The 23,163-nt window shown below is 37.6% G+C and overlaps 3 protein-coding genes across 4 annotated transcripts; 1 reads left to right on the top strand and 2 right to left on the bottom strand.

Annotated features, from left to right (window-relative positions):
- Positions 1–47: 47 nt before the first annotated feature.
- LOC149738618 (uncharacterized) lies at positions 48–7,924 on the bottom strand. Of its 2 annotated transcripts, none has more exons than XM_089874473.1 (11): positions 7,618–7,924; positions 5,196–5,317; positions 4,842–4,939; positions 4,454–4,583; positions 4,097–4,181; positions 3,879–4,024; positions 2,015–2,850; positions 1,648–1,845; positions 1,374–1,432; positions 886–1,049; positions 48–580 (listed from the first exon to the last, which is right to left on the bottom strand). In XM_089874473.1, the coding sequence occupies exons 1-11, from the start codon at positions 7,907–7,909 to the stop codon at positions 413–415; spliced, it is 2,298 nt and encodes a 765-aa protein (XP_089730599.1). In that variant the 5' UTR covers positions 7,910–7,924; the 3' UTR covers positions 48–412. The 2 variants fall into 2 exon arrangements, with proteins under 2 accessions (XP_089730599.1, XP_089730600.1); XM_089874474.1 differs by lacking the exon at positions 7,618–7,924 and adding an exon at positions 5,506–6,279.
- Positions 7,925–10,014: 2,090 nt separating this feature from the next.
- LOC149738617 (uncharacterized) lies at positions 10,015–17,899 on the top strand. The gene is made up of 13 exons (XM_089874478.1): positions 10,015–10,248; positions 10,418–10,504; positions 10,777–10,978; positions 11,400–11,554; positions 11,842–11,931; positions 12,353–12,495; positions 12,886–13,135; positions 13,495–13,608; positions 13,746–13,835; positions 14,321–14,454; positions 14,752–14,944; positions 15,756–15,937; positions 16,497–17,899. The coding sequence occupies exons 1-13, from the start codon at positions 10,128–10,130 to the stop codon at positions 16,599–16,601; spliced, it is 1,866 nt and encodes a 621-aa protein (XP_089730604.1). The 5' UTR covers positions 10,015–10,127; the 3' UTR covers positions 16,602–17,899.
- A 989-nt stretch (positions 17,900–18,888) lies between these two features.
- LOC149738616 (zinc finger protein-like 1 homolog) lies at positions 18,889–22,654 on the bottom strand. The gene is made up of 6 exons (XM_089874493.1): positions 22,402–22,654; positions 21,996–22,107; positions 21,121–21,314; positions 20,601–20,813; positions 19,768–20,009; positions 18,889–19,373 (listed from the first exon to the last, which is right to left on the bottom strand). The coding sequence occupies exons 1-6, from the start codon at positions 22,501–22,503 to the stop codon at positions 19,115–19,117; spliced, it is 1,122 nt and encodes a 373-aa protein (XP_089730619.1). The 5' UTR covers positions 22,504–22,654; the 3' UTR covers positions 18,889–19,114.
- Positions 22,655–23,163: the final 509 nt, after the last annotated feature.

Here is a 23,163-nt window from a genome sequence, read left to right as displayed (position 1 = left end):
ATGCATATTTGTTACGTACCGCGACGAAGACACTAATCAATGCACAGTCATACCTCGGGATGTTTTATTTAGAATGGAAAACAACCGCGTAATGTTATTACACATAGTGGAACATTTATTAACGTATAAATATAGCGAAGGCGAGTTAAAGCGTCAGTGCACGCCAGCGTGAAATATAAACATAGCGTTTGACAACAACATTAAGTCTCTTTGAATACGTCATTAAGTTTTTAAAACGTCATCAGGTCTTTCAAAACATTTTAAAGTTGCTTCCGTAATAAAGACTTTCAACCGAAAGACAGAATAAAATAAGTTTTTAATGGTTTTGTCTCATTCTGCCGTTTCTATTCCAGGTCATCTGTTATTTAACGTCTCTCGACTTCTTGAGTTGCGGGTTCGAAACCTACAGTCTTCACCGCGACGAACATTTGCATTTTCTGAACTCGCTGATTTGGAATCTTCGGAAAGAATCAGTTTCCATCAGTTTAAAGATTCGTTCTTGTGCGAGATCAAAAATGGAGGAATCGGACGAAGCAAGTCCGGATTTTGTGGCAGCTCGAGTTTTGGCGTCGATGTTGACCTAAAATAAATTCAAATTCTGTTAAATTAAAATCCAAAAAAGGTGGAAGCAACTTTTATTTCGTCAACTACAAATCCTTATATAAGGAATACTAGGGCAATCCAGAGGCTCAGATTCCAGTTCTTGACACATCGTAAATGACCACACCAATATGAGACAAATTTTTAAAAAAATGGCCAAAAAAACTTATTTTCAATTTCCAAATTACGACAGTATTTTTTTATCGTAACTCCTCACCCATGCGAAACAGATAAAGAGAATGCAACCAAAGACAGTTTTTTAAGAAACATGGTTAATGTGCTTACCTCGCTGGGCGAGTTCTCGATTAGGTATTGCTCGAATATCTTTGTCGCCATCTTGTGACGTCTCCCACCCCTCACTTGCTTATAAGCCTCAACATCGAGGTAGAAATGAATGTTTTCGTCGCTGAATTCACTTTCAAGGAAGATACGGAAAGCAGTCGCACCTCCTGTGGAAATAAGATTATCATTAATTTATTCATCTACACAGTTGAATGAATGAATGTAACTTGCTTTATGCACGCGTGGCTGAAAAACGACAGTCGGTATGTTCTGTTTCAAACGAGTTACCAGCTTACGAGTTACCAAGTATGTTACTTTGTGAGTGATTATTTTATTTTTGGATTTTTTCAGTTACATATTTGTTTAAGTTACGAGATTTGTTGAGATCATACAGTAGGAGCATCAAGAGTAATTTAAAAGCTTAAGCCAGGTTTTAAACAAAGATAATTAAATGATGATGAGTGCAGAAGAAGTAAGCTAAGTTATTTTACCTTTTCGCTTCAGCACTTCTGCTAGAGTTTGAGATGAATAGACGCAATGCTCACAAGTTCTATATAAAAGGGAAATGTTAGAATTATTCTGCAGCTTTTTTATTCTGTCGACACGTTTTAGCATGTTGTCTGCACCAATCCCCACTCGTGTAAATACAACGCATTTGTTGCAAACATTGGAGAAAAAATACAACGTCTTTTTGCTGCGTACTCGTTCGCCAAAAAGCACGAATATGAAGTAAATATCTTTATGCTCATTATAATCTTAACTTACTTTACTTCAGTCTTTCTTAGACTGGTTGTTCGTTTAAGTTGACGGAAAACATGATTTTCAGCGGCTTTATACTTCAATAACCATCCGGTCGAGATTGATTTTGGAGGGTTGATCGTTTTCGGTGAAGCTTGGGATTTCTCACGAGAGTTAAACACGGGATCGTCGGCTTTACGGTTGAACCAGTTCTTCAGATTTTGTCTAAAATTAAGTTTCATGTTATAGAATAAATGCAGCAGTAGCTAAGGGCAGTGCGGTCTCATAAAAGAGGGAACATTTTTGGCAACCAGATTTTTGCAAATCTGTGTGAAATGGGGCCACGACCCATTCAAGATTAAGAAAAACTCGTAAATAATTTGAAATTGCTTACATTGATGTCTGTTTCCCTTTACTATCTGCAATACTGGGCTCCGATACAGTGTTAGTGGCAAGGGTCGTACATTTCTTAATTTCCGCAAATTTCGATTCGTTTTTTGGAATTTTTTGTTCGCTTTTATCGTCCCATGGCATTTTGGTAGGGTCGCCAGACAAATATACGTAATCGCCATCTTGGTTAACCGGTTTCGACTCGTCTGAACTGGAATCACACGAAGTGGACGTGGAAGTCGCACCACTATGGTAACCCCGATCATCGTGTTCAAGTATCGGTTCCTGTACACTTGAACCGCTCAACTTCTGTGCTATCTTGATTATGATCTCCTCCGGGTGGGACTCGACGTACGAACTCACGCATCGTCGATCTGGTAAATGCTGAAGTCTCCTTCGCTTCGCTACTCTAGCACTGCAACGTGTTTCGACCAAGTTTCCATTCACGAAGTCCTCGTTTTCGTTTGATTTTTCCGCAGTTATAGAAGCTTGTGAAATGATTTTCGCGGACCTCGTCTCTTTCAACTCCACTGGAAGTCCGGATGAACATAGATTTTCATCTTCCTCGCTTGATTCCTCATGGTTGCCATAGTAACTCATCCGGAAGAGCAAAAGATCAGTGGACGTATATTTCTTCCCGAGGTTGTGACGTCGTCGTGTGATGACGTCATAACTGGTTGATGTGGTTTCGCTCGACACAGCAATTGGTTCAGGATCATCGGATGCATTGTCATGAACCGTTGTGTGAATATCCTCGGTTAACTTGATACGCTTGAAAGGTTTTGTTTCGTCATCGAAAGACCGCTTGCTGCGCATGGATTTTCTTCTTGGCTGGCGAGCCTGAAAATTACATTAATGAAAATCGATTAATACTAACACGCAAATCTGAAAGCTGTAAAAAGAAATTATTTACAGTTCAGAAAAATGGTTTCAAGCGCGTCGAAAAATATGGCTTTTACCAAAAATTGTTTTAGGCTGCTACTTTTTCTTAGAAGCGGTTATATATGGACCCATATCGGCATTTTCATTTTCTGGCATTTTTGCACGACTAAGACTTATATGATCATATGTCGGATAACCAAAAAAATGTAAACTGATTGAAAAGTCGGCTTTAGAACATGCGTTGTGTTGTTACGGTTACTGCCTTAAATTGTTTACACGATCGTTATCTAAATCAATATTCCGGTCGTAAAGCGCCGCAGAAGATAATAAATGTCAAAACAAGTTTCGTTACAATAGCGTATAATGATCGCTTTGATGGATATACCACGAGTGTACACCTGGCAGGTGCTACAAGACCAAAATATGAGGGGACAATGAATGAACAAAATCGTCTCGGGATTACTCACGATTTACTATTTAGAATGGCGAGTTTCGAACCCGTAGTACTCGGATAAAAGGCGGCTGTTCTACCGTGGCCGAAGCATTAATTGCTGGGTTCGAGTTTTGACTAGATCCCGCGTTGTACTTAATAAGGTATAAGCATGAGATAGATATATAAATCCGATTCACACCTAGAGAGATCAACCTTATACAACCAGTCGTTATATACAATGCCTTTCGTTTGGATTAGCGTATATACAAACGTGTGCTATGCTTTGTTTACCCAATCAAGATACATTGTACTGTTTTTTGCGAAATATTCTACCCATACTCCATTTGAACACGACGCAATATAATGCATGTTTCATTAATGATAAACGAATGAATGTATAAGTTGCTTTATCCTCGCGTGGCGGGAAAACGATAGTCGTTATAACACAGTGATTCGATTTTTATACACTTCGTACTCGTTTACGAGTTATACATGTATTTAACCTTGTATTGCTAGTAAAATCGAAGTAATTTTAAATATATTTTTAGTTTACCTGTTTTGCGTAACCAGCGAGCGACGAATCGCTGCTTTGGTTGTTAAGGTGTGAACTCTTAATGTTTCCTAGTGTTTGCACTTTGCGTCGTGAAGGCAAAGTCTGAACCTTCAATGGCTGATGTTCGTAATAATCGTTGTCAGAATCTGAAATTTTTGTTTAAAAATTTAAACCACTGTAGTTTTAAAACATTGTACACACGGGGATCAAATACTTACATTGTGGTTCGTGAATAACTTTGGCGGTCAAGTGTTTCTTTCGGCCTAGGATTTCACTGAGAAAGTAATACCAGCCTTGGATAACCTGGAAAATAATGTGTTCATTTACACAGCTGTTAGACATACAATAAAAACACAAAGGTGTTTTGGTAACTTCGGTTGCAGTAAAATCCCGAAAAGTTCATAAATCATAAAAAAAATAGGAAGTATAACGATAAAACGGTATAGTTATGATTCTGTGTTACGTGGGTGAGATTCCACAGCGAGAAGCACCATAAGAAATGAGATTTAGGCTCATTACCAATACATTTTGATACACTAGAAGTTAAATAAGTTTACAAAACCTATTGTTCTTACCTCCTGGTTAGACACAATACGCTTGACACCAAAGCTCATACACCCGATGAACATTGAGCGATCATATGCCTCACATTTGCTCCAAGCTGAGATAAGAATTCGTTTCCCAATGTCACGACGGTTGATGTCACTAAAAAGTCAAATAGTTTTAGTAAATGTTATGAAAAAAGTTTTGTAAAATAGAAAGAATACAAAATTGGGAGTTGTGGGTAAAATGGGGTATTTAAACCAAGAATTTAAACTTTTTGACAGACATTTACTTTGAAAAATACGAAGTATAAAAGCTGTATACTTTGCAGAATATACTGCGGCTCAATGATAATTGGACTTTTTGTAAACATCCAAAACTCTGAAAAAAATTACTTGAATTTAATAAGTTATAACTCACAATGAAAATGATTCATGGACTGACAAGGTGTCTGAGGTAAGACACTTTGGTGAGGTTTTGTGTCGAACTCGGTTCTCAGTGTCCGGGGATAATGATATCTGTAAACACGATAAACATTTTAATGAAATATGCAAAATTTTAGGTAAAAAATAAGGTCGAAACCGCCGATTTGTGTAATTTTTTTGCATAGTTTGGAAATGTACAGTTTACCCACAGAATTTTAAAAAGAATATGTTCAGTAATTGTATATCCTTATTAAAGTTGATGCGGAGAGCAAAAAGTAGTTTAAGTATAGGCAACACAGAATTTTTTTTTAACCAGATTATAGTTAGCATAAAACTCCGCTTAGCCTACCTTTAGGTAAATATAATGAGGGTACGACCCAGATCTTGTGTATGATTTGTGAAGCGATCTTACTCCCAGAAAAGTGACCGTTAGTTTCCTTGCTGTTCCGCATATTACCAACTTCAGTTGACCTAAGAGTATCAAAAAGTTAGAAAAATTGCTAATTTACTATAAATCATGTATTAGTGAAGACCTAATGTTCGGCAAGCTCAAAAGAATTTACGTCCAAAGTGATTTATGCCTGAGTTTGTCGATAAAACAAGTTAGGACCTAATTTTACATTTTACCTTGACCTAAATGCTGCCATTTGTTAACTTACCTCTCATGTCTATAACCCAATAAGAAAGTCTTAAAACTGACAGGTTTCAGATTTCAATTCAACAACAAATTGTCTAAGTTATATCCCGTATATGTACGTACTCTGGTCAACAAAATCATAAAATGCCGATTAAAACAAACTTTGTACCCCCTGCTCTTTAACTGAATTACGCGCGCCGTTCTTTTGCCTGTGTGAGCTACAGACTGTCGCGACTGCCTCATGAACTCGTCTGCTGGCTTATTACCACCCTGTCCCATCTTTACAGAGGGATTAACGCTTTGTTCAAATAAAAACTCAGCAGCGGTCAATTCAAAAGACGCAAAGGCGATTACAGCTCCACAAAGCCCTAATCAGTTCACACCCTTTCGCCAAATTAGACACGTCGGGAAATGAGCATTGCATGGTAAAGCGACTGGGAATTTCATTTTTACTCAATTATCGTCAAATTCAAAATACGCCTCTTTAATGACCTATAGATTTTTTTTAATATAACCTTACTGTATTCGTCTTTTCAGGCGGTTGCAGTATACCGACGAAAATGTTATGCAAACTAATCAAGATTTCCAGAAAACTTTTCAAAATGCGTTCAGCCACATTCAACGCAAACACTAATATCAATAACAGCAACATTTAAAATCGTACAGTTCGATACGGAAGAATGAAACTGAAACAAAATTTCACACCTTTTGTTCTGTTCTGTACAATAACATAACTCAAACCATAGCAACTGGATTCAAAAACTGCTACTTCAGTTATCGCTGTCGACGGTAACTGCTCTCTTTTGCTTAGAAAACATTCCCTTTTCTTCGCGGGCCGTGAAACGCTTTCTCTTTTTTCGAGTGCCGCTTTAGAACTACTTTCCACTCGCGATCTGACGTGTGGATTGTGACGTAGAGGTCGTGCTATTGTGAGGTCACGCGTGACGTCATCGCATCTCCGGAGGCGACAAATTAGTTCGTCTTTCCCGACTACAAATTGTCAACTTTCGTTTAAATTAAATAAAATAAACAATCGACCCGAACGAATCGAATGTTCCGGTTTGCTTGCTCACCGCATTAAACTAATAAACGAACAAAGTTAGGAGCACTTGGAGGTATTTAGCCCGATTTACTTTCAATCAAACTAATTACTTCGAGCCTAATTGCCGTGACTGTGATAAAGTCCGTGAATCTGGCCCTGATTTATATAGTGTTCATGAAATTGGGTGATTTTCGCAATGAAATAACAATATATATCTCATAGAATACAAATCGTTAACCTTGATTTTTGTTCGATACGTATTTCGTAGCACTTAATACTTTATTACTTTAATTGTTAATAAAAGTTCACTATATATCTTAATACAGACTATAGAAAAATAGCCAACACGGGGACAAATATACCCACCATCTGGCCAACTAATTTTTAATGGAACAAAACCGACAAACAATAGCAGAAAACGGCAAAGAATAACGACACATGGGTAACCTAAATGTTCTATGGACAACTGCCACGTTATTTTGAGGTCGAGCGAGTTTATTTTAACTGCTGGATATATGCGGGAAACACAACGGTCGACTAATATTATGCTCTCGTAAAAGACGGGTTTACTTTTGGCAAGTTGTCGCAAAAACTAGCTGACACATTTAGTGAACTATAAGACGAACTAGTGAACTATTTAAAAAAGATAGAAAAAGCTTTAACTTCATTATCTCATAGGCTGATACTGATACCCCTTATCAGCGCACCTAATATTTGTGTATCTTATATACATCCATACAGAGTATAGAGTAGGGGGAGATGGGACACCTTATCATTCTATTTTCTCGTCACATTTAGTTGTAAACAAATAAAATTCGAATATTATTAAACCATATCCTTACGACTCCTATAGACCGTTGTTAATTGTTTAAAACACGATCAGGATTTGGATATTAGGTGCTAAACGTTATCCCATCTTCCCTCATCCTGCTATACTTTCTATTCTCTATACGCAGGCCGTCATACAGCAAGTCCTGCAAGGAGTTCAGACCTAACCAGAGTTATTCTTATTATCTCATGATATAAATCTACCAAGCTTTACATTTTAATAAACAAAAAATACTTTTCCAAACCGCTAATAAAGTGTCTCACCTCGATCGCCGAACCCGGAACCAATATCTGTGCGTGTAGCAGGCGATGAAATATCAGCAGATACCGGAATACGTTGAGTGCGAATATTGCATCCGTTGTTACTTCTCGGCAAGGGTGAGCAAAATCTTACTCGTTTTGTCATTTCATCGCATGTATCGTCTGACCAGCTGTCTTCAGATGAAGTGTCTGATTCATATATTCTGCCATATCTTCTTCTTCTTGTAGTTCCAGGGGTTGAAAAATCGCTATCCGTGAAGTCGCTGCTACTACTACTGCTTGATAAATATGACATGTTCAATGCTATAGTTAAGATTCTGTGGAAACAATAAATTAAGAAGAACTTATTCCAAAACACTTTGCCTACGTGTATAACTATTGCTTGGTATTCATTACGATTGCTTGATAAATACTACATATTCATTGTATTTTGTAGCTCTGTGAAAATCGTCATATAGACATACAGTATAAGGGTATAAAAATACAAAATAAAAGAAACGCCTTTTCCTGAAAAAGCTTATTGCTTTTGCATCTTTTGCTCTCGTTTTAATCTATTTTATTCGGTGTTGCTTCTGTACTTTACTGCTTAATTTATAAATTGCATATGCACATAAAATAAAATCAACTATAGATACGATCAGATAAAACACATAGTAAAATTAAATACATTTTTGCTTTTACATAAATTAACATGCAGTTTTCATTAAACAAACACGTGCCTCCTATGATGGCAACACAGACCTATACGAGTTCCTCTAGTCTGCACCGGCTACTAATTGCGCTATCCAAACATACCATGCTTTTAAACTGATTTCTTCTTTTCCTATGAAATGCAATGTATACTTGCAGCCTTCAGAGATAAGCTTATAAGATTATCTGGAATCTATCGTAGGGCGAGTTGCGGAAAATGCACTGTGCGTTATGTGGACAGACAATAGATCCGGCAGCGTTATCTTTGCACTGGCAAACCTGCATCCGCTATACGTACAGTTTGCGTAAGTAATTAAGTTATCTATATATTATTGTTCTTATCACCTGCCACTCTCTTTTATGAAACTCTTCAGGTGTTGGTTGACTGTTGTATACTATGCGGTCGCATTTACCGTTATGACCCTTCAAATGCAAAAAGTTGAATGGAAAAGTCTTACAACAAAAACAACATTGCCGTTGCCGCTAGCGTGAACTATAAGTTGCGTAACTTTAAATACACTATCTGCATTTGACAATGAGACCAGCTTACTGCCTGATACCGCTATATATGATGACATTTAAATTGACTTTACCGTCGTTGCTGCCAAGCTTTAGTTATTATTATTAATATTCCTAATACTCGCTTTTGCCGCGGTTTCAGACATTGGGAACGTAGAAGTCACAACGTTAGCGTAATAAAACCGAGCGTAAACTATACGCTATACGAAGATACACTCCCTAGCTGTACTTAATAATGAAAAAGAAACGACACCAACGGCTTTTATATCAAACCCATACTTTTACATGAAATGCAAGGTGCAGCCTTACCCGCAGTAGCGACTTTTGTTCAGCTAATTTTCTCATGTCGGACTCCGCATGACGCTTTGGAGAGCAGCAAAAATTGCCGCTTCACCGTAATGTCTTTGTTTGTCATAGGAAGCAGGTTTTTGTGCAAAAATTTCGCCGTCTATAGAGTAGCAAGTGCCCGGTTCCTTCCGACACCGTGAGAAACTTACGAAAAGAAAACTCGGTCCAGCGTTATTTGTTTATTTATTGATCACTGATAAAACGTTGAATAAACTGCGCGTATTAGAAATCAATTAAAGCTTGTCCGATTATTACCACATGCGTAACCAGTGTATACTATTTATTTCATACTACAAGTTATACTGCTGCCCTGCGCATGCATTTTTGTACAACCGATACTGTCGTTATATGCAAATATGCGTACGCTCTGGGACCAAAATGTAGTTAAATTGATGAGATTACGTAATTTAAACTGAACACTACTTTGTTGATGATTGGGAATAGCTTTAAGCTTTTTAGGTGCAACCACTGCCCTTTAAGACCACTTTAAATTTGTATTTTGCCTTAGCACGTGTGTTTTGTTTTGATCAGAGGAGTAGCAACACACCGAAATTGCGTAACACTAGTTTTTTAAAGGGATACCAAAATTTGCCAAATGTTTTTGCATGTAAAACACATAATTTATATTAATGTGTTATATAAACATCAGGTAATGTCTAAATTAGTACTACTTTGGTATTTATTGCCTAAAACTTGGCGAATTCAGTTTAATTTATTTGATAAATAAGTAGCACGTCCTCTTTAACTTAATGCCTGGTTTAAAGGGCTGTAACCTTTTATCTAGATGCAAAACCCGTCGACCAATCAGTGCCCCGCTTGAATTTTCAAACTATTTCTCGCCAAGCCATTTAAACGCGTAGAATTACTTAGTCGAGCTGCTCTGAACTCAGCTGTTCCACAACTTGGAAGCTGACGGACCCGAGAACGCCTTCACGCTTCGCTGACATCAGGTGACCATGACTTCCGGATGCAAAAACGATGATTTGTTTCGCAACATGAACAGCCTGTTGGGAAACACGTTGGACCTGCGTGGTATAGAACCCGTTACTGCTGCTGTAGTGGCAACTAATACTACAGGTATATAGATAAATGTATCAGAGTAGCGATTAGAATGTGGATTAAAGCATTTTAAACCATAATTTATTAGAATATGTATAGTTTTAGGATGCTGTTTTTGTTGACAGTTTTGTGTGTTCTAGAGTTCAAACTAGTGTGTAAAATTAACTTTTTAATTGGCGTTTTCAAGAAATACAATCGTGTCCACCAGCGCAATACACAACGTGGTCGGCGCAAGCAGGTTCTCCGAACAAAAACGCAACATCTCTGCAACAAGGTAAAGGTGTTAATATGTTGGTTATAGTTCAGTAAAACAACGGATAAGCCTGTAATTAATGTAGTAGCCGCTTGAACTTTTGACATTTTTAGTATAAGTGCCGATTGTACAGTATGTGTTAGCGAATAATGGTAAAATGCATTCTTGCACTTGCAGCTCGAACTTTTGACATTCTTTATAAAAGTGCCGATTCACAGTGTGTGTTAGCGAATAATGCTAAAACGTATTTTTGCACTTAAATGTTCCTGCAAGCAACTCTAGTCGCTTTACAGGTGGAAATAAAGATATCAGCAATCTACTGAATAAATTCTCGGAGATAAACGCCGCCAACAAGGATTCAAGTCAACATACGTCATTTTCCAAGCTCCTGAAGCAACAGACTGGCGATAGTGACGTTTCGTCAGCACCCAAGGCGAACTCGGACGTACAGCAGCGGCTAAAGGATCTACAGAACCCAATTTTAACCCTTAGAAGGTTTGTTTACGTTTGTTAATGTTGTATAATACAAATAGCCCAACAGTGACTATATGTGTAAATTGGTATATATCTGTTTGGCTCTGAAAGCACATTAATATGCTGTGCTAATTGTTTTAACTGTTTTTTTATTTAGTCTGTTATTTTGGTACTGTCTCAATTTGTTTTCTGCGTTAAGCAAGTTTTCCCCAACTTATTTACCCTCGCGTGGCGGGGCAACGCCAGTCAACACGAGTGTTCTGTTTCGTACACCTCGTGTCTGATTAGTGATTACCATCAGTAATCACGTATGGAACACTATGGGTAATTATTTTTTGTGAGACTTTTTTGTGTGTTTTTTTTGTACGGTTAAGATGTTGAACAACCAATTAATATAGCTACTTCTGCGCAAGAGAATACCAATAACTTAATATTTTTGCAGATCAATGTCGGAAGGCAGCGCAACTGCCCACATGCATCAGAAGGGCTACTCCCATCAAGACCTCCAGGCGTTGAACGATTACTATGCTGATCAAGCCAAACTGGAATTTGATGCAAAAATCCGGCAGTTGTTGAACAGACAAGGTTGTCGTTCAGGTAGCTTTCTTTTGTTGTTGTATAACATGATCAGGCGCCGTAGCACAGTTGGTTGGCGTGTTTGCCACTACGTTGTTACTAATGGATTGCCCCAATTATATCAGCCACACATTAAATATCCCCCCAAAAAATAATCACCCACGAAGTAACATACTTGGTAACTCGTAAGTTAGCACGAGGTGTATGACAGAACATCCGGCTTATGACTGTCGTTTTACGGCTACGCGAGGATAAAGTAAGCTACATTCATTTAACACCTGTATAGTTTACTAATTATCTTGTCCCAGATTTCCAGACCCTTATCGAACAGCTGCAAGTTCCCAGACGTAGTATTTCTACAGAAGCATACCCAAATGTATTTAAAGATGGAATGAGAAGTAAGCCTGACTTTATTTTAATTCCTCCCAACATCATGTGTAAGAACTGTATATGATAACACCTACATTTTGTGAAAAGCTGGTTTTTATTTAAACACTCCCAAATTATGTGTAGGAAGGGCATACGATAAATCATATATTTTATAAAAAAAGCTTTTTAGTAGTGACATAAATTACACAATAGGGATTAACGTATGCGATTTATTTTAAAGACTACCTGCCAACGTATGCTTCACAATAAGATTCTTGTATACGTTACGTCGATAGCTGTTAAGATAGGAAGCATTCTTTAGTTAACGACCCAACTCAAAAGATATTAGAATACCCCAGCCTCCTAGCACAATAGTTAGAGCGTCTGCTTATCTCAATATATAAAATTCCTGTACAAAAACGCAGAAAGTTTTTTTTTTTCTATTCCCAGCATCACTTGACAGTAGCGTTGCAGGACGTAGCGATGGTCGAAGCAGTCAATCGTCTCCTGATCCCAACGAATTCTCATCGTTTAGTAACGGAAGCTATTTCAGTTCTTCCGGATCGGATCCCGTTTCTATTTCAGAACTTGTGGTAGATATTTTGCAACTTTTACTACCACAGGTATTTAGGTTAAATTAGTGCGCTATCTTGGGTCTTTTTTACGCTGTGGGTATTAGGTTTTTTACAACAGTTTTTAGGTAAGTTGTTAATTGCACACTTTTTAAGAGCATTTATTGTCATATATATCACGCCTTCATTTAACAATAACTTTTAATTATATCTTTAATTGCGGTACCGATGAAGACTATAGGTAAATGCAACGCAACGAAAAGCCTGTATAAAACGACAGTTAAAACAAAAACATCTAGATCTCGATTTCTGGCATAAGGCGAGCATAAAGGCACCACCATGTCCTACAATAAAGGAAAATATACTTTAGTTCTATACTCTCGATACCTTCATGCTTTTTAACAACTTTAGAACGGACTACAAGGGTTACGTCTCAGCACGAACCCCGAAGCTTTCTTGCCATCGAGCGGCATCGATGTCTCGCATTCAAGCGTTGACCTTATCGAATCATCGACTCCAAGGCAACAAATCGGCGGGCACGTCGGCCAGGCAATCCCGCCGAATATCAATCCGTTCGCCGATCAATTGCTCGATGTCGCTTCGCTGTATGGGGTGTCGGATAAAATGGAGTACGACGCGCGTCTACACCGATCTGCTGCAGGTGTGTCTTATAAATTGTAGCAGGTGTTTGGCACTAAAGCCTTGGTCTGGAACGATGTATATTTTACTACAGAACAGTATAAAAACAATGGTGTAATATACCAACCCCATCCTATATCCCAGGTCCTACATATGGTGTGCCTCACCAGAAGGCGCCACCCATATAGAAAGAAGGTTTTTTAGGCTAAGTTCCAGCTAATTTTATGTTATATTTGTATGGCTTTAACAGTGTAATAGGTCAACCCCGGCCTATATCCCAGTTTCTATGGCGTGCCTCCCAACAAGCCATGACCCTATAAAAAGAAAAGCTTTAGGCTATAAGTTCTAGCATAACTAAAATTAGTGAAATATTCCTTTCAGCCACATGTGAAGCAACCTGCACTTGGAGCGGACAGCTCCCGATCCGCCACTACGCTAATCCAACGTACTCGCCCAAAGTTTTCGTTGGTGGAGTTCCATGGGACATTACTGAAGGTAACTATACCGTAGGCGCCGATTTATGTGCGCATAACGGTTTAAATGTACCCAAAATACAAGACTCTGCAATGGTCTCTAAGCCTTGACGGTTGTGTAGGAAGGAATCTTAAGCTATATACCGCCTTTTTTTGCAGCTGCATTGCACATGACTTTTAAACCGTATGGACTTGTTCGAGTAGAATGGCCGGGTAAAGATATGAAAGGACCGAGATATCCGTTGAGAGGTAAGCTAAAGATTAATTAATGAATGAATGAATGAATGTATAAATGTATAAAAGTAACTGATTTATCCTCGCGTGACAAAGCAACAGCAGTCGTTATAACACGAATGTTCTGTAACTTCTGTTTCTTACACCTCCGTTTTCGAGTTTTCACGTATGTAAATTTTTGGGTAACTTTTTAGGGGAATATTTTTATTTTTTGTTTTATGTATGACTGCCAAATTGGAAAACCTATTAGTGACCACAGCGTTAAAGCAACTGCCGTTAGTCTTGTCCATTATATATATTGCTTTTAAATTGCTTTTTAGTTCCGCTGTTTTGAGTTAAATTGTCTGTATATTGCTTCTTTGTTCTGCTATTGTACCCCATTGGCCTAAACTTCCAGTTCTCTGGCAGAACATGACCTCACCCTTAGTTTATTCCGCTCCTAATTTGTGTAAGTGCTCTCTACTAGTGAACTATTCTTTACCCTTTACATTCGTACACAGCTGGGTACGTATACCTGTTATTCGAAAGCGACAAGTCGATTAAGAGTCTTCTGCTCAACTGCACACATGACGTCACCACCAATGAGTGTTTCTTCAGGTTGTCCAGTCGGCGCATGCGCAGTAAGGAAGTGCAGGTACTTATATTTGAACTATAGTTTTCTCTACCTTTTGCAAGTAATTTAATTTATTTTGTTTTTATTTTTAAATGCCGCTGCCCTTATAGAAAAAAAACTATTTTATTGCCACAGAATTACGTCATTACTAGTTGTGTTTTTGCGTGTGTGCGCTTATACAGCCACTTCCGAAAGTTCAGTTTTCAGCATTAATCTGACACCCTTGTCCAACAAAAGTGGTAAAATTCTGTCCCTAACATTACAAATTCGTGGTTATAGAAGCTTCAATTAAAAACCCCTAATTCCCCTCTGCGACAGATCATTCCATGGGTCGTATCGGACAGCAACTTTATCCGCGTCCCTTCTGCGAGATTGGATGCCAACAAAACGATATTCGTGGGAGCCTTGCACGGAATGCTAACTGCTGAGGGCTTGGCTAAGGTTATGAACGATCTGTTCGACAATGTTGTCTACTCCGGCATCGACACTGATAAATACAAATATCCCATCGGTAAGTTAATATCAGGAGTACTGTGTGCCTTAGTGTGAAGGGTGCAGCTTAGAATTGTAGTGGGTTATAACGAAATTTCCCGTTGTCCTTCTGTAAGAATCCTAGTAATCATTATTGAGCCTGTGGGTGATTGCCCTCGCCTAAATAAGTACGGCGTCTCTTGCCGCATTCTTTGCACGCGACTACGTGGTGTTAGCCACGTTACACCGCGTGTCGACTGGCCGGTCAACCAGATTGAACGGCTGTGATTCTCTTGAGTTCGTCGACTGGCCGGACGCGTTTGTTGATGCTATACTATGTACCTGATTTGATATGAACCAAATAAACAGTAACATTTCTTTACTGCTGTCTAAAACACAGTTGTAACGGACCAGGCTCAAGAATAAGTCTGACCACACTTGGATGTGTCCCATTGCATACTATATGCGGTGATGCACCTTATGCTTGAGCCTGCCACAGCCTAAATGCAAGCGTAAACCTAGTACGTGACCGAGTTTCGGCAATTACCAGGGCTTGTTTAAGATCATGGCCGCCAAAAGGTACAGTCTTTTTTACGTGGCCAAGTGGCTAGCCAGCAGTACATTAAAAAATGCAAAATAATCACAGACAAATTTAAATATGAATAGTAACTCGTAAAAGCTTGCAAGCGGTGTGTGAAATACATGGTAGGATGGGGAAAGACGGAACACCTTTAGCACATAATATCCAAATATCCTGATCGTGTTTTGAACAACAAATCTGTTATAACGACTGTCGTTGTGCCCTGCCACGCAAGGTTATAGTCACACTCATTCAATATTTTTTGTAACAGGATCCGGCCGAGTTACTTTCAGTACTCACTCGAGTTACATGAAAGGCGTACGAGCTGCCTTCGTTGAGATTCGAACCCCAAAGTTCACAAAGAAGGTTCAGATTGATCCTTACTTGGAGGACTCAGCTCTGTGTAACATGTGTCAGGTGCAACAAGGGCCTTACTTCTGCAGGGAGCTTCCTGTGAGTAAATACGTTCCTATTTATCGGACTCGCGTTAATATTTCTTAATTCGGCACTCGAATTTCGCGGCGTTTGGTTAACTTCCACCAATGCATACATATATTTAAAAAATGCAACGTATTTTAAAGCTTTTGGCGATGTTGTTAGAAAAAAACTTCGGCTGTTTACTTAAATATAAATGATTCTCTGCCTATCTTCCAAAGAAAATAAACCGACACAACAAACACAAACGGTATTGCGTAAACTATAATAAATACAATAATAATATTAATAACTTTATTTCTCTTCGATTACAGTAGCGAAGATTTAGAAAAATTTTAAACGCGAAGACCGGATATAGTGACAAAATAACAGTTGTTAAAACACGCTTACAGTTAAAAACATATTTACATTTAATTGGAAAAAAATAGGCATGGTTGCTACACCTAGCAGACAAACGAGCCATTTATGTTTAAATATTTTCAAGTTAAACGTCTATAGAGACAATATCAACAAAAGTGTGCATAAAAATATTTATGTGTGTACTATCAATACCATCTTACGTTAAAATATAAACCAGGATTGCTTCAAGTATTACTGTCGTCAATGTTGGGAATGGCAACATTCTATTGGTGACTTCCGCAATCACAGACCACTCATGCGGAACCAGCGTCGTAGATTTTAACTCTCCTCCAAAAATCCTTTTTTGAATTAAATTTTTTTTTTCAAAAAATAAGTTACCCCAAAAATGAAATTTAACGTTTAATTTCCTGACTTTTATTATTCAATCAGATTCTTAATATTTTAAAAGATCACTTTTTATTCCTAAGCAGAAACCCACTAGAACACTAAATTTTTAAATTTACAGCGAAAAAAAAAAACGTTTTAAGCAAAGGATATATATATAGTAACATTCTGTATCCGGGCCTGCGTGTATTTATTTATTTATTTATGGTTTTTGTTATTGATTTTCTTTGCAACGTAAGTGTAAATATTTAAGAAATTTATTATTTTCCCCGGGATCAATATACCATCCGTGGTAATTATTTGAATTCCCGGGCATTTTCAGTTCTTACTTTGCTATTATTTTTTAAGTCCCAATGTTTTTGTTGTTTTACATCGCGTATACGTGTGCCACCGCTCGTCAAATGGCACGAACTTTAACCTGCAAAGATATACCGTAGCGAAACATTCGGTAATTTGCCTCCCAATTTCCGTCTTCCCCGTGCTAAAGATTCGTGCTCTTTGGCGACCTGGTGCGGTTGGATTTTTATGTAATTTCACAATTTCAAACTTCCCTCGTCAGCTTCAAACATACCTTTTCCCCCTACGTTGCATTTTAAGTATAGTTTCCAAGCTACATCAGTTAAGTTGTTAAGATCTCTTTTTGTCCCAATTTCCTTTTAGATTTCCCACAAAGTTTATTATGTATTTATAACTCCGTTGTGATTACATTTTAGTGTTCAGGACTGCTCGGCGCAACGTTTAGTTTTATTTGGCGCCCAGCAACCTCAGGGCCGTTGTTTTTTATATTTTAACTCTTCGGCCTAACTGCCAAGTGACCGCCCACAAGCTATAACTTCATTTTACACCGGTGGCTTGCTTAAATGGTGTCGGGTTTACAGTTCAATTTCAATAGTTCAACCTCCTTTTACTGTGCACCTTTTTTAATGTGCAAGTTCGTTTTATGATCTCGAACCACGTCGCCGGAGAGCACAGGGGAAGGCCGGCATTTGCAGACCAAATTCCCGTCAAATTTCTCTCCGACCCCGATGTGGTTCGACCTGTTTTTTGTCCTATAGTTCAAGGTGATCTGGTCGTTATATTTCAATTGTCAGTCCGTTCCGTGTAGTGTTGTATATGTTTCCTCGCATTCGCGATTGCCGTTGTCACGCCCTCGCTTGTCGAGGCTGCTCAGGCTTCTTATTTCGCATTTCCCATGCGTCAATTTTGTTCAATACATTTTTCTCACTGCATTATAAATTAGTTGCTGATTTGTACAGTAGGTAGCACTATATAGTAAAATCCGGGTAATTGCTCCAATCCAGCAGTCTCGTGAACCCCACCGCACAACGGAATATAATCAGACATAAAGTTGTTGCTTTTTAGCGCATCCGAACAAAGTGTATCTAAAAATGACCAGTCCTGCTTGAATGTAATCTGCTTTAGCCCGCGTTGCCGGAAAACGACAGTTGTTGTTACACGGGGTTCTGTTTTCTACACCTCGTGCTGCCAGCTTACGATCCACCGCGAACGTAACTTTGTAGCTGCTTGTTTGTTTTCATATATAGTAGTGTTGGGTACGAAAGAACACCTTTAGCACATAATATTTAAATATCATGATCGTGTTAAACATTTAACAACTGTCTACGGGAGTCGTGGGAATACGGTTTTAAAATTCTTTGAACTTTCTTGGTTTACTACCAAATGCGACAAGAAAGTATAATGAAAAGGTGTCCTATCTCCCCCCACCCTGCTATAAGACTAAGTTTAGACAAAACATTCGTGACCACTGGTTTGGAGCAACTGTCATGGGACCCCGACGCCTACAATGGTGGCAACGGCTGGTCTTGAATCCAGAATCTCTGGTTTAAAGCTTAGGAGATGTGCCCCGGCGTCGGAGGTACTATGGAGTTTTGAGTGCGCAAGAAACTATTGAAAAAGTTGTGAACAACGCCGGCCAACGTTCACGAAAATAATAGCGAAACATTGTCCATCCAATAAAGAATGCAATGTCCTTATTGTGAGTTTTGTATGAATTAAACTGCCTTCTGTAATTGGTGCAGATGCTTGTTCCAAACACAGACAATTAAGTTTAAAGTCAAACGTACTATTTGGAAACAGAGGTCAAAATGACGTTGAGCAAAAAGCAAAAATCTTCAACTGATAATGATTGGTACCGGACAAACATGCATCGGATTTTAAGAAATTGCTGTTGAGCCGTTGAGGGCTTGGTGAAAAAAGAACGAATATACATTGCACCACTTATATTCTTTGATAAAACAACAAGGATACAATATATAAACATCATAGGACTGTAGCTCATGTGTAGAACTAATCATACAGGTTGGTATGCATGTAAAAAGATAAAAATTTCCAACATAACTTCAGTAAATGCAATGTACATCACGTATAAATACAAAGTGAACAAAAATAAAATACACTGATTCGATTGCGGCATATTATGGCAAGGTGTCTTTATCTGCCCCCAGCTGCTGGTTGCATGGCTTGTAATGGATCCCCCCCAATTAGTGGGTCTTGTAGCTCACCCACGTGCCTTGCAACGTGAATGTTGGGGTTATGCATGGGGTCAAAGCTGGGGTCGTCGTTGTTACCCCGCCCCACTTTAGTTGCAAAGACAATAAACGTGAGCAAGGCAAGGAAAATAATGAAAAATATGACGGCGGCTTTGCGTGGCATCAGTCGCGTGTCATGTCGGCTTCTTAACATTCGTGACCTGTATTTACAAGTTTGTTGTTAAAAAAATTTGATACTTTTGATGTTGTTTTTCATCTGTATGTGTAAGGTCCTACAGTAAGGCAGGCTGATTGACTAGAGAGGACTTTTAAGATTGTTTATAAAAGCTGCAAGTCTACTACATTAGTTGTCTAAAAGGTATATAGCTACAGTAGACCTAAGATAAGCTTCTCAAAAAGGCAATCTTAGCCTTAGTGTTACTTTAGAATAGGATTATTAAGTGAATGATTATGCTAAACTACTAAAGGGTTACTTTAGAAAAAAGGTTAAAAATAATAGCAATTTTATACAGGTTCAAAAATCAAACCAAAAAAATAGTAGAAAACAGAAATGTACAGTTAGTGTACAAACAAGCTTGCAGTTATATACAATACCTGAGCCATCTTTTAAGCCAACTTAACGCTGATCTTCTTTTGTATTTATCCACACCATCCGGATCACTCCCATCCAAGGATTGTCCTCCAAAAGGATGATAAGAAGATGCTCCGAGAATCTTCCTTGGAACAGCTTTGAAGTCCGTGTTGGATGGAAGATTTTCCTCCATTGATAATATTGTTGGATTGTCTTTTATTTTTGACTTGTTTTGATGTAATGGTGGAGAGAACGCTTCATTTATCTGCAGGGAAAAATGCCTTATTTATGTATTTAATAAGCCTACAGGTTCGTGCTGAGTATGACTTTTTCTTATTGCTACTGATTAATATAACAACAAAAGAATTATAAAACCTTATCTTCACAACTCCTATAGGCAGTTGTTAATTAAACTTTAAAAAACAATCAGGATATTTAGATAATATGTGCTAAAGGTGTCCCATCTTTCCCCACCTACTATATGTGTTAAATAAAAGGTTTAACACATATTAATCACACACATTCACACCACATTTTACTGAGGTCCTATATCCTAGTAAACCACTTTAGATTTAAGCTACATTCAGGCGATTCAGCCTATTTTTCCGCAGTCGATTAGATGTAGCATGTAGATAATATCATAGAAGTAAAATAAGATTATATACTTCTAACTTCTTAACAGTCTATAATAGATAGATGATTTGAATATGCAGTTGTGGGAAATTATGCATGCAAAATGCATTGCTTTATACTTAAGGTCATACTTACAGGACAAAACAACAGACCTACTTTATGTATAATTTCCTACCATTGCTTATTCATACAATACACATGACGGGATTTATATTTGACTCACCGAGTTACGATCGTTATTATTCGACTGCCGATAGTCTTGCCTTATATACGTAGTATGGTTGTCACTTGTGTTTATGTTTGTGGTTGTTGTGTTAAATGAAACAGAAGTAGTGTCTGTAGTATGTGTTGGTATAATGGAGCCATGTAAAGTATCATCTTCCATATCTTCAATTATTTCACTTTCGTTAAACTTTGTCATCTCTGATTCATCAATCTGTTGTTTAAAATATATTTAAAGCATTTAATTGCAATGTTTTAAACTGTTGGGAGACTTTTTATCAATATAATTTAACAATTGCTACTACTGCACCACAAGTTCTGTAGCAATACCAGAACCATTGTTTTTACCATAACCTTTGGACCTACTATGATGTACAGTCCATAATGACCTTTATTATACAATAAACCCTAGATTGCCAACTTACTTACAAACGCACACACAAATATTAGCTTAGTCATAAGTAAACAGAACAATTTTTAACAGATACCAGTTACATATAAACAACAATTATTAAACTTACCAATGGCAAGCATAGCCCAACTCTTGCCCAGTTATATTTTGAAAGAACTTCTTTTAATTTATCAACCACTTTCCCTGCTTGGTTTGGAGCTGGGAATATTTTAGTTTCACATGCTGGACATCGATAACCAGCTGGTGCAGTGTTTAAAGGGAGATTGCGAAAGTGTTTTTCTAAGCAACTAATGTGGAAAACATCTGTAATGAAAAATCACAATAAAAATCTTGCAAAAACAGGATTGTATTATAAAGGCCTACGCCTAAAATGGGGATTATTAAATGTTTCCAATGATTTTATTGATTCAGAGTTGTTTAACTGCAAAAGAAATAAGCTCGACTATGCAGATGTTATAGATACTTCAGTTATACGCTCTATGGTAAAGGAAACAATGAATAAAACCAAAGAACGAATGTATGCCAATTATGCCATCTGATCTACTACAAATTTAAAAAGATAAATTAGAAAAACTGCAAGACCGCTAAGCTTTATTTTTAATTCTTAGGGGGTTGACAATCCAGCTGTCAAAAAAACAGGTCATGTCATAATCATTAAGCTGTCAAAATTACATTTGTCAAAAACACAAGCACTAGTGGAGAATCCTTTGGTATGTTACAGATTAGGCTGCTAGAAAGTGCTAGAGGTTGGTAGTTAGGAGTTCTTAGTAGGAATACGCCAAGTCCGAACTTATCAATTTTAAAAATTGGGCCTTGAAGCTTGGCACATAGTGAACCCAAGCTTTTACAACTTTAACACATCCCTAGATATTAGTTAGGAATTAGTTGTTATAGGAGTTAGTAGGCGTGTTGTGCGTTTATCAGATAGTATGTAGCGATGAGACGAATTCTCCACTACCACCAATATATGTTTGTTTGTTTTACCATAACACAACAATCGAACAACTTCTCCTTCCAATAAACTGCCATCACAAAGTTGGCAGTTAGGAATGTAGTCGCTGTCTTTAAGCCAATTTAGGTAGGACTGGATAATGCACTGAAATATAAAGAACACATTATTTCTATCAGTAGTTGTGCCATATTTTATAGAGGGTATTAAGTATTTATTAAACCAAACCTTGTGCTAAAAAGTCTCCGTATACCACTAATAAAGGTACTACAAAGTTTGTACAAACTAATAGGCGTAAACAAAGTACATAAATGGCTCACAAAAGATAATAATTGCAGCCTTCCGTAAGTACCGGAAATCTTGTAAAACTTTACATTACAAAAATAAAATTATATATACATGTGAATAAGAATGGGATGATAGTTATAGTTAAACGCTTACCCTCGGATGGTTGTCAATCAAACAATATTCACACACATTCACTCGGTGTTCGAAGCAGAATAAGTTGGTCACTTTCCGTTTCGGACATTTACAAAGTCCCATACTTCCAATGTATCAAGAGATTAATAAATAGATTAAGAGCTTACGTTTCGTCGTTTTCCGCTACTATTCAACTGTTCTGTATATAATAAAACATTTTAACTGGATTTTATAAAATTCACACATATATTATTGCTGAAATAAATGGAAAAGTGAACACAAATTTAATTTTTGTTGCTATTCAATGGGGTAATCAACTAGTCTTCCTTCTGTAAAGTTTACTTCGTCAGTCGTGATCTGTTCCTTAGTTTGTTTCTTTATGACGTAGATGACACGGTTGAACGGTTTATTACGCGACTTGCAAGCAGTGCCATAGAGGTTTGAAAAGTATAGTTTAGCTGTCCCTTTAAAAACACCTTTTTTAATCTTTTTATAAGCTAATTTTTATTACAAATTCAAAAATTATTTATTAATTTTGTAAATAACGTTTATTTAATATTTCATTACTCGCCCTGACACGGTAAAAAGTGATTTTTTGCGAGCCAAGCATAAACGCTGTGTCATGGTGTTGTAAAAAATAATCGTACGGTCATGGTAATTGTCCTGCATGTGTTTGCTTTATAAAGATTCAACGTATGCTACAGAAGGTGTTGTATTTAAAATAAAATAGACTATTTTATTTTTTATATTCGAATACGTCTACAAACCGTCCTTGCCAGGTAT

The sequence above is a fragment of the Ciona robusta genome, chromosome 3 (assembly GCF_009617815.1).
Source record: "Ciona robusta chromosome 3, ASM961781v2".
In the NCBI taxonomy this organism is placed as follows: Eukaryota; Metazoa; Chordata; class Ascidiacea; order Phlebobranchia; family Cionidae; genus Ciona; species Ciona robusta.
The sequence above is the reverse complement of the archived record's forward strand: the minus strand, read 5'-3'. Positions and strand labels throughout refer to the sequence as shown.